This window comes from Typopeltis vanoorti, chromosome 24 (assembly GCF_054136105.1).
Source record: "Typopeltis vanoorti isolate ZY-2024b chromosome 24, IOZ_Tvanoo_1.0, whole genome shotgun sequence".
Classification (NCBI taxonomy): Eukaryota; Metazoa; Arthropoda; class Arachnida; order Uropygi; family Thelyphonidae; genus Typopeltis; species Typopeltis vanoorti.
Genome location: NC_143572.1, coordinates 27,120,845 through 27,133,519, shown reverse-complemented (window position 1 = coordinate 27,133,519; position 12,675 = coordinate 27,120,845). Strand labels below are relative to the sequence as shown.

At 35.1% G+C, this 12,675-nt stretch overlaps 1 protein-coding gene across 2 annotated transcripts in view; it reads left to right on the top strand.

Annotated features, from left to right (window-relative positions):
• The window catches only part of LOC150093045 (uncharacterized), a 236,600-nt gene that overhangs the window by 118,404 nt on the left and 105,521 nt on the right, over positions 1-12,675 (top strand). For both annotated transcript variants that reach the window (XM_090413689.1, XM_090413688.1), the window contains one exon: positions 124-288. In XM_090413689.1, coding sequence (XP_090269815.1) covers positions 124-288 — 165 coding nt within the window. The remainder of the gene's footprint in view (positions 1-123; positions 289-12,675) is intronic.

The following is a 12,675-nucleotide window of genomic DNA, read 5'->3' as shown; positions in this document are numbered from 1 at the left end:
GAAATTTCTACTGTTTATTTAATGGCCCTTTCATATATACTTATTTTTCTCTACAGTCAGATTAAACATTTATTTCTGAATTTTTAATAAAATAAATTTTAAAACTGCTCTTGTTATTAATAGTTGGTTGCTTCTGGTCATTGTGGTGAAAACAGTAGCAGTACCACCAGTAATTTTTACGGCAGCAAGGGCAAAGGGAAAACTTTGGAGTCTATAAATTCTAACAGTACTGCTTCAGCTGATTTGAGAACCATTGATGTTACAAGCAATAATTTCAATGAAGAATTTGTAAGTACAGATACATTTTTTGATTAATTAATTTAATGTAAAAAATTAACTTTAGTCATCCTTCATAATTGTAACAATAAAGCAAAGAATCATGCTGCAGTATTTTCATTCTAATTCTTTTTGGTGTTTATTGTGAAATGTACTGTTGTTGTTGTACAGAATAATACAGTGAGCATTTAACCAGTTCTTTTATATGCACGTAAGGCTGTTGCAAATTTTTGTTGCAAATGCTTAATGTTGAAGATGATTCGTGAAAGACATCTGCATTGGTATCATGGCACTACCATCAGTCCCTCTGACATTTGATTTGAGTCACTGTTTTCATTGACTTTGAAGTTATTTGAAATTTCATTGAGTACAGATCCTAAGAGGTTTTGTATCAATATCAGAGTGAAATTTGGCAGTAATTTCTTTCCAAAATGTCGTGCTATGGATTTTCAATTATATCATCATTTTGTAATGTATACGTTCAAGGGATGTGCCAGACATAATGGATCTAAACAATTAAGATTTCAAGACACTGCTAATCTTACGTTTCCATTTTGTGTAACCATAACATCTTATAGCTCTGCATACAAGTTGAATATTAATGCCAGATTCATTTTTGATATCTTTGCTTTTATTGCAATTCAACCATCAATGGTAGAATTGCAATAAAAGGAAAGCTATCAAAATATAGAACAGATATGGTATCTATTCCTGCCCTAATTTTCCTGGTCATTTTGTTTTTTAGTATTTGATCATCAGTAATCTAGTTCTCCAATCTGTGTTTGAAAATTTATTTATTTGAACACTTGTTCATTTGCTGTTTTTATATGTTGACTTTATCTTATTTCTGATCTGCTGATTTCTCTCTTGTTCCACATAAATTTATTCCATTGGACTCTAACTTTCGGCTTTACTTATTCTATTATGTAACAGAATATTTAATTTTTAATTTCTATGTTTAATTTTATTTTTAATTAATTTATACTTTCCATACTTTTTTACCATTTTCACAAAAATTGTGCCACAATAAAGAGAAATGTGTAACCTGTTCTGTGGATTTGTTACAGCAAAAAGTTAGCTAATGGAACAAATCCTAAAACACACCCCAATTCAACATCGCCATTATTCAAGATTAGTACTATTAACATAAGAAGCTAGAAAAGCAAAGAAATGTAGCTAACTGAGGAATTGGATAAATATACCAGATTGAGAATAATACAGGTGACTGAAACAAAAAAGACAAAAACTGGTGAGAACTTTCTGGCCAATAAATACGAAATGTTATATTCAGGCAATGACAAAACAAGGGAAAGAAGGAGTAGCCATAGTATTCAACACTAAATATAAGGCTAATCTTCTTGAATGGCAGGCAATTTCAAGTAGAGTAATGTGATTAAATATCAGAATGGGGAACTGGACAATGAGACTTATTTGTGCCTCTGGTCCCATAGAAGGTTCTACTAAGGTGGAAGTGGAGGAATATTTTGAGGCTTTAGAGAAAGCAACTGACACAATGAATAATTAGTCCTTGGTGGGGATTTAAATAACAGAGTGGGAAATGAGTCTCATTGACAATGGTATTGTTGATAGTGATGTTTTCTCCCTGGTGCAGGACACTAGAGTGTACAGAGGATTTGAAATTGGAAGTGATCGCCATTTAATCTTGAGCAGGATAAATTTGAATTTCATATTGAAAAGAAGAATATGTATTGAGCAGCTCTCAGATGAGAGCTGTAGACTAAAATACACAAACATTATTGAAGAAAAAAATGAAAGAGCTTGAGAACAGTAACCAAATCTTGGAGATTCACTGGCAAGCCCTGAAGGTTGATTCAGCCAAATCAACCCCATTGGTTGATTCAGCCAGAGAGGCAGGTGGTGAGGTTGTCTGTAAAGATAGAAAATTCAGAACTCCATGGTGGACACAGGAAGTTAAAAGAGGCAGTGAAGGAAAAGAAGAAGAACGCATATCAAAAGTTCCTGGCAAATAAGTCAGCGTGTGCTCTTAGAGAATACAGAGACAAATGTAAGAAAGCTAAACACTATAAAACTAGATAAACAAAAGTCATGGGAAGACTTTGGTAAGAACATAGAAAATAAATATCAAGAAAGTGGCAAGATATTCTGGCAGTTGTTGAAGAAGCTGAGAAATGGAGGGAAGAGTGCTGTAAAAGGAATTGGAGATGATAAAGGTGACATGAAAACTGGAGAAAAAGATATCCTTGATGTTTGGAGTAATTACTTTGAAAAATTGCTAAATGAAACAATCAGTGACAGCACAGTGGTAAAAAATACTCAACAGGGATGCAGTCAGGAATACATATCCATACTCGAAGTAGAAAAAGCCATCAAAGGCCTGAGTTGTGGAAAGGCAAATGTAGTAGATGATATTCAACCAAAAATGCTCGAGTATGGAGGTATAAAAGTCTTGCAGCGGCTACACTGCATAGTTCAGAAGGCCTGGACAGAAGGATGAATTCTGGATGATTGGAGTAGAGCTCTCATAGTACCCATATGCAAAAAGGGAAATAAAACTGAATTTGAGAATTACAGAGGTATTTCCCTACTGAGTGTTCCTGGCAAGATCTATGCAAGTATACTTAAGAAATGGTTGACAAGAATTGTGGAAGTAAAGCTTGGTGAAGAACAAGCTGGATTCACCAAATAGAGGCTGTCAGGATCAGATCTTCACTTTACGACAAATAGTTGAGAAAGCATGGGAATATAATAAAGATCTGTATTTAAGTTTTGTCGATCTGGAAAAGGCATATGACAAGGTACCAGGAGAGAAGCTGTTCAATACGCTACAGTTATATGGTGTCAATGGGGCATTATATCAAGCAATACTTAGATCTGTATTTAAGTTTTTATTTGAGTAGTAAGTCAATAGTTAGAATTGAAGGAAGTACATGAAGATGGTTTAATGTTCAATCTGGTATGAGACAAGGATGTAGATTATCCCCTCTTTTATTCATTATTTATATGGATCACATTATGAAGGAAAGTGGTATTAAACATGATATCAGAATTGGCGATGTTAATGTCAGCTCTTAGCTTTATGTGGACGATGTTATACTTCTAAATAAATCCGCTACACGTCTGCAAGATTCCCTGACTAAATTGAATAACTGTTGTAATAGATATGGTATGAAGGTCAGCAATAAAAAGACAAAGACAATGAAAATAGGCAGAATCGTTGAAAATGTCAACTGTGTTGTGAATGGAGAACCTGTGGAACAAGTAAAACATTTCAGCTACTTAGGCACAATTTTTAGTGAAGATGATAAATTAAATATGGAAATAGACAACAGAATCAACCAAACTGGTATAGTAGGAAGTTAACTGAATAAATTTATGTGGAATAAGAGAGAAATTAGTCAAAATACTAAATTAGCTGTATACAAGATGGTGTTCAAATCAATTTTAACTTATAGATCTGAGAGCTGGGTTATAAGTAAAACACTTGACCAAAGACTAGGGACTGCAGATATGAGAGTCCTGAGAAAGATTAGGGGAGTGAACAGGTTTCATCAGTGGCAGTGTCATGTTAAAAACGAGGATATTAGGAAAGAACTTGATGTTGTTAGCATCCAGGAATGAGTTAGCAAAGCTAATCAGTTTTACAGGACTGAGGCAGATTCGAGGAAGAACATATCACGTAAGGTTTCGTTCTTGTTTTCAAAAACTCCTTAAAGGGTCAAAGCTGTATGACTGATTGGAGACATCCGCATAGCCTTTAAAGGAATGCGGAGAACCGACCAGGGCTTGTGACCTAATGTCCAATCCTCACCTTCTCGTGGTGCACCCTGTTGGGTATCTGTCTGGATACTGAATGAATGAAGATGGGCTGACAATTTGGGATTTAGCCGACCAAATTGTATTCTTATTGGTTTAACCAATATACAAAATGATGGTACAACATGACCAAATTTCATGCCGGCTGGGGCGTCGCCCAGATAAACCAGGGAACCAGGGTGAACAGCAAAAAGTGAGCTACTGGAACAAATCGGAAAGTACACCCCAACTCAACATCACCAGAGTTGAAGATCAGTACTATCAACATAAGAAGCCAGAATGGCAAAGAAATGGTGCTAGCTGAGGAATTAGAAAAGACCAAAACTGGTGAGATCTTTCTGAGCAATAAATACAAAATTTTATATTCAGGCAATGACAATCAAGGAAAAGAAGGAGTAGCCATAGTATTCAACGAGGCTAATAATGGCAGGCAATCTTAAGTAGAGAGATGTGGGCAAATATCAGAATGGAGAATTGGATAATGAGACTTATTTGTGCCTATGGTCCCACAGAAGGTTCTACTAAGGTAGAAGTGGAGGAATTTTTCGATGCTTTAGAGAAAGCAACTGACACAATGAAAAAGGAAAAGTTGGTTCTTGTTGGGGATCTAAATAGCAGAGTATAATAAATTTAGTTTAATCCTTTATCCAAGTGTGAGCAAACAAAGTTTGCGCCGGAAAGTATCTTCAGGGCTGGGGTAAAGTAGTACAATACCAGGCAACTCGTTGCAAAGGTGGAGCAAGCTGAGATCACTCCTATCTCAGTATCTCCCATATAGGGAGATACTGAGATATGAGTATATAGGGAAGGGTCACTACCCAGACTAGTTTCGACCTTTATTGAGGTCTCTTCAGTGGGAGCCAGGCCCAAGTGGAGATACCAGACAGAAGCATTAGCAAGGTCATCTCTACCTATAGGAGTTGCCAAACAGTGTGCCACCTTTTTATTATATTACTCTAGATTTAGAGAAAGATGTTGAAAGTTTATTTTTCACTTGGTTAGACTATAATAAATTTAGTTTAATCCTTTATCCAAGTGTGATCAAACAAAGTTTGCACCTGAAAGTATCTTCAGGACTGGGGTAAGGTAGTACAACACCACTTAGCTTGCAAAGGTGGAGCAAGCTAACATCACTCCTATCTCAGTATCTCCCATAATGCAAAACTCCTTTTTATTAAATTACTCTGGATGGTGGCACACTGTTTGGCAACTCCTATAGGTAGAGATGACCTTGCTAATGCTTCTGTCTGGTATCTCCACTTGAGCCTGGCTCCCACTGAAGAGACCTCAATAAAGGTCGAAACTAGTCTGGGTAGTGGCCCTTCCCTTAATGAATAACATTATACATATCTGCAAGGAGATGTGTTTTGCATTCTGGGAGATACTGAGATAGGAGTGATGTTAGCTTGCTCCACCTTTGCAACAAGTTGCCTGGTGTTGAACTACCTTACCCTAGTCCTGAAGATACTTTCAGGTGTAAAGTTTGTTTGCTCACACTTGGATAAAGGATTAAGCTAAATTTCTTATAGTCTAACCAAGTGAAAAATAAACTTTCAATAAATAGCAGAGTAGGAAATGATTGTCAGACATACAAAAATATTTTGGGAAAATTTGGAGAAAAGAGCAAAGCTAATAATAATGGCAAACACAACACCTGTTGGATTTCTTCTCAGGACATGGACATGGTTATTACTAACACCATGTTCCAACATAAAAATGTGCACAAATTCACATGGGGAGAAAAGTCTCATTGACTATGTTATTGTTCATAGTGATGTTTTCTCCCTGGTGCAGGACACCAGAGTGTACAGAGGATTTGAAATTGGAAGTGATCACTATGTAGTCTTGAGCAGGATAAAATTGAATTTCATATTGAAAAAAAATAACATGTAAGAAATTTTTAAAGTGAATAAAAGTTGAGCAGCTCTCAGATGTGAACTGTAGACTAAAATACACAAAGATTATTGAAGAAAAAATGAAAGCGTGATCAGAACAGGAACCAAACCTTGGAGATTCAGTGGCAAGCCTTAAAGAAAACCCTGATTGATTCAGCCAGAGAGGCATGTGGGGAGATTGTCTGTAAGGACAGAAAAATCAGAACTCCATGGTGGACAAAGGAAGTTAAAGAGGCAGTGAAGGAAAAGAAGAAAGCATATCAAAAGTTCCTAGCAAATAAGTCAGCTTGTGCACTAAGCTCTACAGAGATAAATGTAAGAAAGCTAAACACTGTATAAAACTAGCTAAACAAAAGTCATGGGGGGACTTTGGCAAGAACATAGAAAATAAATATCAAGAATGTGGTAAGATATTCTGGAGGTTGTTGAAGAAGCTTAGAAATGGAGGAAAGAGTGCTGTAAAAGGATTTAGAGATGATAAAGGTGACAAGAAAACGGAAGAAAAGATATCCTTGAAGTATGGTGTAATTACTTCGAAAGATTGCTAAATGAAACAAGCAGTGATAGCACTGTGGTAAAAAACACTCAACAGGCATACAGTCAGGAATATATATCCATACTTGAAGTAACAAAAGCCATCAAAGCCTTGAAATGTGGAAAGGCAGCAGGAGTGAATGATATTCGACCAGAAATGCTGAAGTATGGTAGTATAAAAGTCTTACAGTGGCCGCACTGCATAGTTCAGAAAGCCTGGACAGAGGGACGAATTCCTGATGATTGGAGTAGAGCTCTAACAGTACCCATATACAAGAAGGGAAATAAAACTGAATGTGAGAATTACAGAGGTATTTCCCTACTGAGTGTTCCTGGCAAGATCTATGCAAGTATACTTGATAAACAGTTGAGAAGAATTGTGGAAGAAAGGCTGGGTGAAGAACAAGCTGGATTCAGGCCAAATAGAGGCTGTCAGGATCAGATCTTCACTTTATGACAAATAGTTGAGAAAGCATGGGAATATAACAAAGATCTGTATTTTAAGTTTTGTCGATCTGGAAAAGGCATATGACAAGGTACCAGGAGAGAAGCTGTTCAATACGCTACCGTTATATGGTGTCAATGGAGCATTATATCAAGCAATACTTAGTTTTTATTCGAGTAGTAAGTCAGCAGTTAGAATTGAAGGAAGTACACGAAGATGGTTTAATGTTCAATCTGGTATGAGACAAGGATGTAGATTATCCCCTCTGTTATTCATTATCTATATGGATCACATTATGAAGGAAAGTGGTATTAAACATAATATCAGAATTGGCGATGTTAATGTCAACTCTTAGCTTTATGTGGACGATGTTATACTTCTAAATGAATCTGCTACAATTCTGCAAGATTCCCTGACTAAATTGAATAACTGTTGTAATAGATATGGCATGAAGGTCAGCAATAAAAAGACAAAGACAATGAAAATAGGCAGAATCATTGATAATGTCAACTGCGTTGTGAACGGAGAACCTGTGGAACAAGTAAAACATTTCAGCTACTTAGGCACGATTTTTAGTGAAGATGGTAAATTAAATATAGAAATAGACAACAGAATCAACAAAACTGGTATGGTAGGAAGTCAGTTGAATAAATTCATATGGAATAAGAGAGAAATTAGTCGGAACACTAAATTAGCTGTTTACAAGACAATGTTGAAACCAATTTTAACTTATGGATCTGATAGCTGGGTCAGAAGTAAAACACTTGACCAAAGACTAGAGACCGCAAATATGAGAGTCCCGAGAAAGATTATAGGCGTGAACAGATGGCATCAATGGCAAATCATATTAAAAACAAGGATATTAGGAATGAACTTGACATTGTCGGCATCCAGGAATGCATTAGCAGAGCTAATCTCAGGTGGTATGGTCACTTAAACAGAATGGGCGAGGAAAGATTAGCAAAACAAGTGTTCTCTTCCATGTTGGCAGGAAAACGATCCAGAGGAAGACCAAGATATAGGTGGATTGATACGGTACAAAGTGCCTTAGACAATAGAAATATAAGATCTGATAATGTTGGAGTCTCGACGAGTAACAGACTGATTTTTGGAGGAAAATTGTAGATAGGAAGTTAGTAATGGTGTAAATTTTTCATGTAGTACTATCATATCCTATACACCCCTTGAGAGTACATGTCAGGAATTTGATGATGATGAAGTTAATAAATTTCAAATTTGCAAATGCATATTTGAGTATACAGTTTACATCTAAGAATTAAATCTCATGTAGGATTGAATATCCCATAAATTTTCCATGGGATTTTCACCCTATACTAGGTACTGGTCATTTTGTATTTCATGTCCTCTCTATTTTGGATGTCAAACTATACATTTTGCATTTCTTGGGATGCATGTGCAGCAGTAGCATACAAGTTCAGTTGTGCAGATATGCTAAATTTCTCTGGGATTCATTTAAGTGCTAACAGTTCTAAGAAACGATCTTATTTTTTTTTGTATTAGTTCCAGTGATCTCTTACAGCCAAGTAACTTGACTTCTGGATCCTGATTATTGCTTATGATAGAATGGTTAATCCTATTTGCCTTGTTTGCTTGTCTATAAATTGTGTGTTTTTCTGGCTGGTTTGCCTGTTTTGCAGGATGAAAAACTGTAGTTTCTGGGAGTGCAACCCTAATCAGCTACCTCTGAGACTGGTTAAATGACCTTCACTTGAAAAGTCCTGATAATAATTCTCATCCTAGATGGGAATTTGAACCCAGGTCTTACCATCCAAACAAGATTGTCAATACCATCTGAGCTACTAAGAATCTCGTTTACTGAAAATTCACTTTCTTGATTTAGTAATCAGAAAATTAAACTTTTTCTGCCTGATCAGAAAGAAAACTATTATTTATCTTAATATTTATTTTAAGTGAGGTTTGACTCACTTTAATATCTTAAAATTCTCACCCTAAAATTAAATTAATAGCATTCATGTTAAGATTTCTCATGAAAGAATTTTGAGAACATTTATGAATTATACATATAAATAAATCTTATCAATTTTTTTGTCTGTAATATAATTAAGCAAGATCCTGAAGTGATATTGTTGTTGAATTATTTGGTGTTCATTGTTTCTCTGTTAGTTGTCTGATTAGTTAATAAATGAGATTAATATTTGAAATAGTTCATTCTACTTACTAGAAATGGCAGTTATGGTAAATAGGCTTATACATTGGTTACTTGTAAGTAACTATTAATTTTCAGGAAATAACAATGTATACTAAAATATTAATTATAAAAACAATCAATACTTTCCTGTATTTTGGTAACATTACATTTCCATCATCAGGGATCACAAAAAAACTGATATGTGCATGCAGGCACTAACACTAGGCAAATGAAGCTGAAGAAAGGCAACCAGAGTCAATCCTAGGGTCCAAATGAAACCACCTAGTGGGTTAAATTGGGCAGTCTTGGCTGTTGGGCTGAACATCTGAGGATTAATGCTTCTGAAATTTGGGGCAGTCTCATGCACCCAAACGTGTTGAGGTTTGGAAAGTTTTACAGGACTGAGGCAGATTCGAGGAACAGCCTTTCATATTTGTATTTGCTGCAGTGTGATAGAGTGGCCTTCTTCTATCGTATTTTGTGGTGGGTGTCCAAAGCATGGTCAGCAAGTCCTGAGTAGCTGTAATGGTGGAAACCAGATGTAGTCCTTCTGTTTGGAAATTCTGATATTGGCTGTTGTAGGACAGTTTGCAACTGCAAAAGACCTGGTAGATCTAGGGAATGTAGCTGGTCTTAAGTGCAGCTGATAAGGGATGCCAATTTTTAGGAAATACAACCTTACAACCATTTACAGACCACAGAAAATTGACATCCCTTATTTGCCCTCACCAAAGACCATGGCTGGTCTTTGGTGGGGGAAAATAAGGGCCCTAGAACTACCAGGGCCCTTTCAGTTGCAAACTGTCCTACTATGGTCAAACAGGCAGGCGAGCCGATATCAAAATTTCTGAATAGCACATTAGGTGGTCATCAGTCATTTAGGACTCTTGGCCGGACTTTGGTTGCCTTTCTTCAGCCTCATTTGCCTAGTGTTAGTGCCTGCATGCACATATTGTTTTTTGTGATCCCTGATCTTGGCAACGTAACATTACCAGATCTAAAGTTTTTATAATTAATATTTTAGTATACATTATTATTTCCTGAAATATAATAATTATGGAAATAGCAATCTTGATGTAATCACTGATTATATCAGGACTGGTATGATTGCTTAACAGAATGGAAGAGAAAAGATTAGCAAAAAAGGTATTTGTTGCCAAGATGACAGGAAAAAGACTCAGAGGAAGACTAAAATGTTAGATATATAACAATATTTGAGTGCTGACAAGATTAATTTGAAGAAGAGAAAATTAGTAATAATGTAAACTTAATCATGTAGCACTGTCATCTTTTTATTTCTTTTATAATTAACTGGTTATTATATTAGTAAATGTTTATCAGTCTCATTTTCATGTTTAACTAATTTTAATATTGCCTTGGTTTTAATTTGCTAAATTTTTATTGATTGGCTCTGTGGTATTTATCATTAGTTGCAGTGGCCAATGGCCTTTAAAGTGCTGATGGTATGCAGCTAATAGTCCAGAGAGGCTTCTTGGTTATATTAAGTACAGGGCCACCAACCCTGACTTGTGAATCTCTGGTGGGCCAGTCATCAGTCATAAGTAGGAGAAGCAACACTTTTGGACAAGATTCAAAAAGCAAGATAAAAATGACAAATTAATAAAAAAAAATTTAATTTTATTAGATTATAAAAAAAATAATAAAAAGAGGTATGTAATTGTATACTTTGTATATGAAATTGTAAATATCATATTATAAACATTATAATACATGGTTTATGTGAGCTCAGTCATAGGTCATTTGAACATTGTCACCATCTGACAAAGATTTATTTTTTGTGATTTGTTTTGTTTCATTTTCCATTTATATGAACAGTTATTTTTAAAAGCAGCTACTATATAAATAAAACAAATTCAGGGAATTCTAAATCAATTTTTTTATATATATATTTTACTGAAATTGGTAGAGCTATTACCATACAGGTAGCAACTCTTTCATGATTCAAGTTACTTTCAGAGAGTTGATATTTTTTTTGATTGGCAACATATATATTTTATAATGCAGTATAAATTTATAAAATCCAACTATGTTTTTCCATGCTTTTCAACTAATTTGTTGCGTCACCTCATACAATTTGGTGGGCTGGAAGTGGCCCATGGGCTGGAGTAATGGTATGGAATAGCAGCTTGTGGTGCAGTAGCACAATAAACTCTATTTTGCAATTGAGTAATTTTGTATCACAAGTAGAAACATAATTTGTGTACATATGCAATTATATTGGTTGTAGTGAAATACCAAAAAATAAATTAAAGATACCAACAAATTATATACTTGGTTTAATCCTTTATCCAAGTGTAAGCAAACAAAGTTTGCACCTGAAGTATTTTCAGAAATGGGGCAACTCATATATAGAAGCTAATGTAATGACATCACATCACTTGCTTTAGTATCCCATAATGCAAAGCACATATCCTTGCTGACATGTATAACATTATGCATTATGGGAAAGGTCACTACTCAGACCAGTTTAGACCTTTATTGAGGTGAAAAAAGTAAAGGGTTGCTTATCATCAGCCTAGAGCATCGGTTCCCAACCGGTGGTACGCGTACATCCGAGGGTACGTGCTATTGAATACAGACATTATTGACATGTTATTAGTTCAGTTATTGACTGAGTAAAAGTAAGTGCGTTACATTGATAGGCACTGATCAAAAGTGTCAGTATTTAAAAACAGCTATTTTAAAAACAAGAGGTACAATTTATAGAAATGGTTTTAAAAGGGGTACACAAGTGGAAAAAGGTTGGGAACCACCGGCCTAGAGTATTACAATAGTTACAATATTATAAAGCATTTGGATGTCATATTGCTAGTTTTCAAATCCATGTTTCTTTCTAATCTTCCATAAATGGTATTTTAATTCGTTAATTATAAAAATCAAAATTCTCTCTCCATTGTATAGGGGTTCAAGAGAGCCTTGATAGTATTAGGAGAAAGAAACAGATAGCATGAGAAATAGAGAAAAGGCCTCATTTCTTTTACATCATCATATAGCCGAAGGCTATCAGTTTTCCTTTTTCACCAATCTCATATAGATGAACAACTAAAAGACCAATTGAAACTAAAGTGCAAAGATGACTGATACTCAGGTGGTTAGCCCCACTGTCTTAACTGCCTTGAGTTGGCCTTCTCTGTCTGGGATTGCTCTCCAGTCATCCCTTACAATTGACTATAAGACTACATTAAATTAAGAGTATGAATATATTTAAAAAACCTCTCATAGCAAGAATAGACAGTATTTTATTTCCCCCTGGTGAATATTGCATGATGTGGATGGTTCTACATCATCTAGTGATAAATTTGATATCCTAGAATGCTTTTTTCTAAATACAAAAATCGTCTAAACTGAACAATAAAATTTCCACAATTCAATATTATAAAGCATTTGGATGCTATATTGCTGGTTTTCAAATCCATGTTTCTTTCTAACCTTCCATAAATAGTATTTTAATTCATTAATTATAAAAATCAAAATTCTCTTTCCATTGCTGACAGGTGATGGGTATTTTTAAAAAAATTACCTGTTCTGTTGTAAGTAAT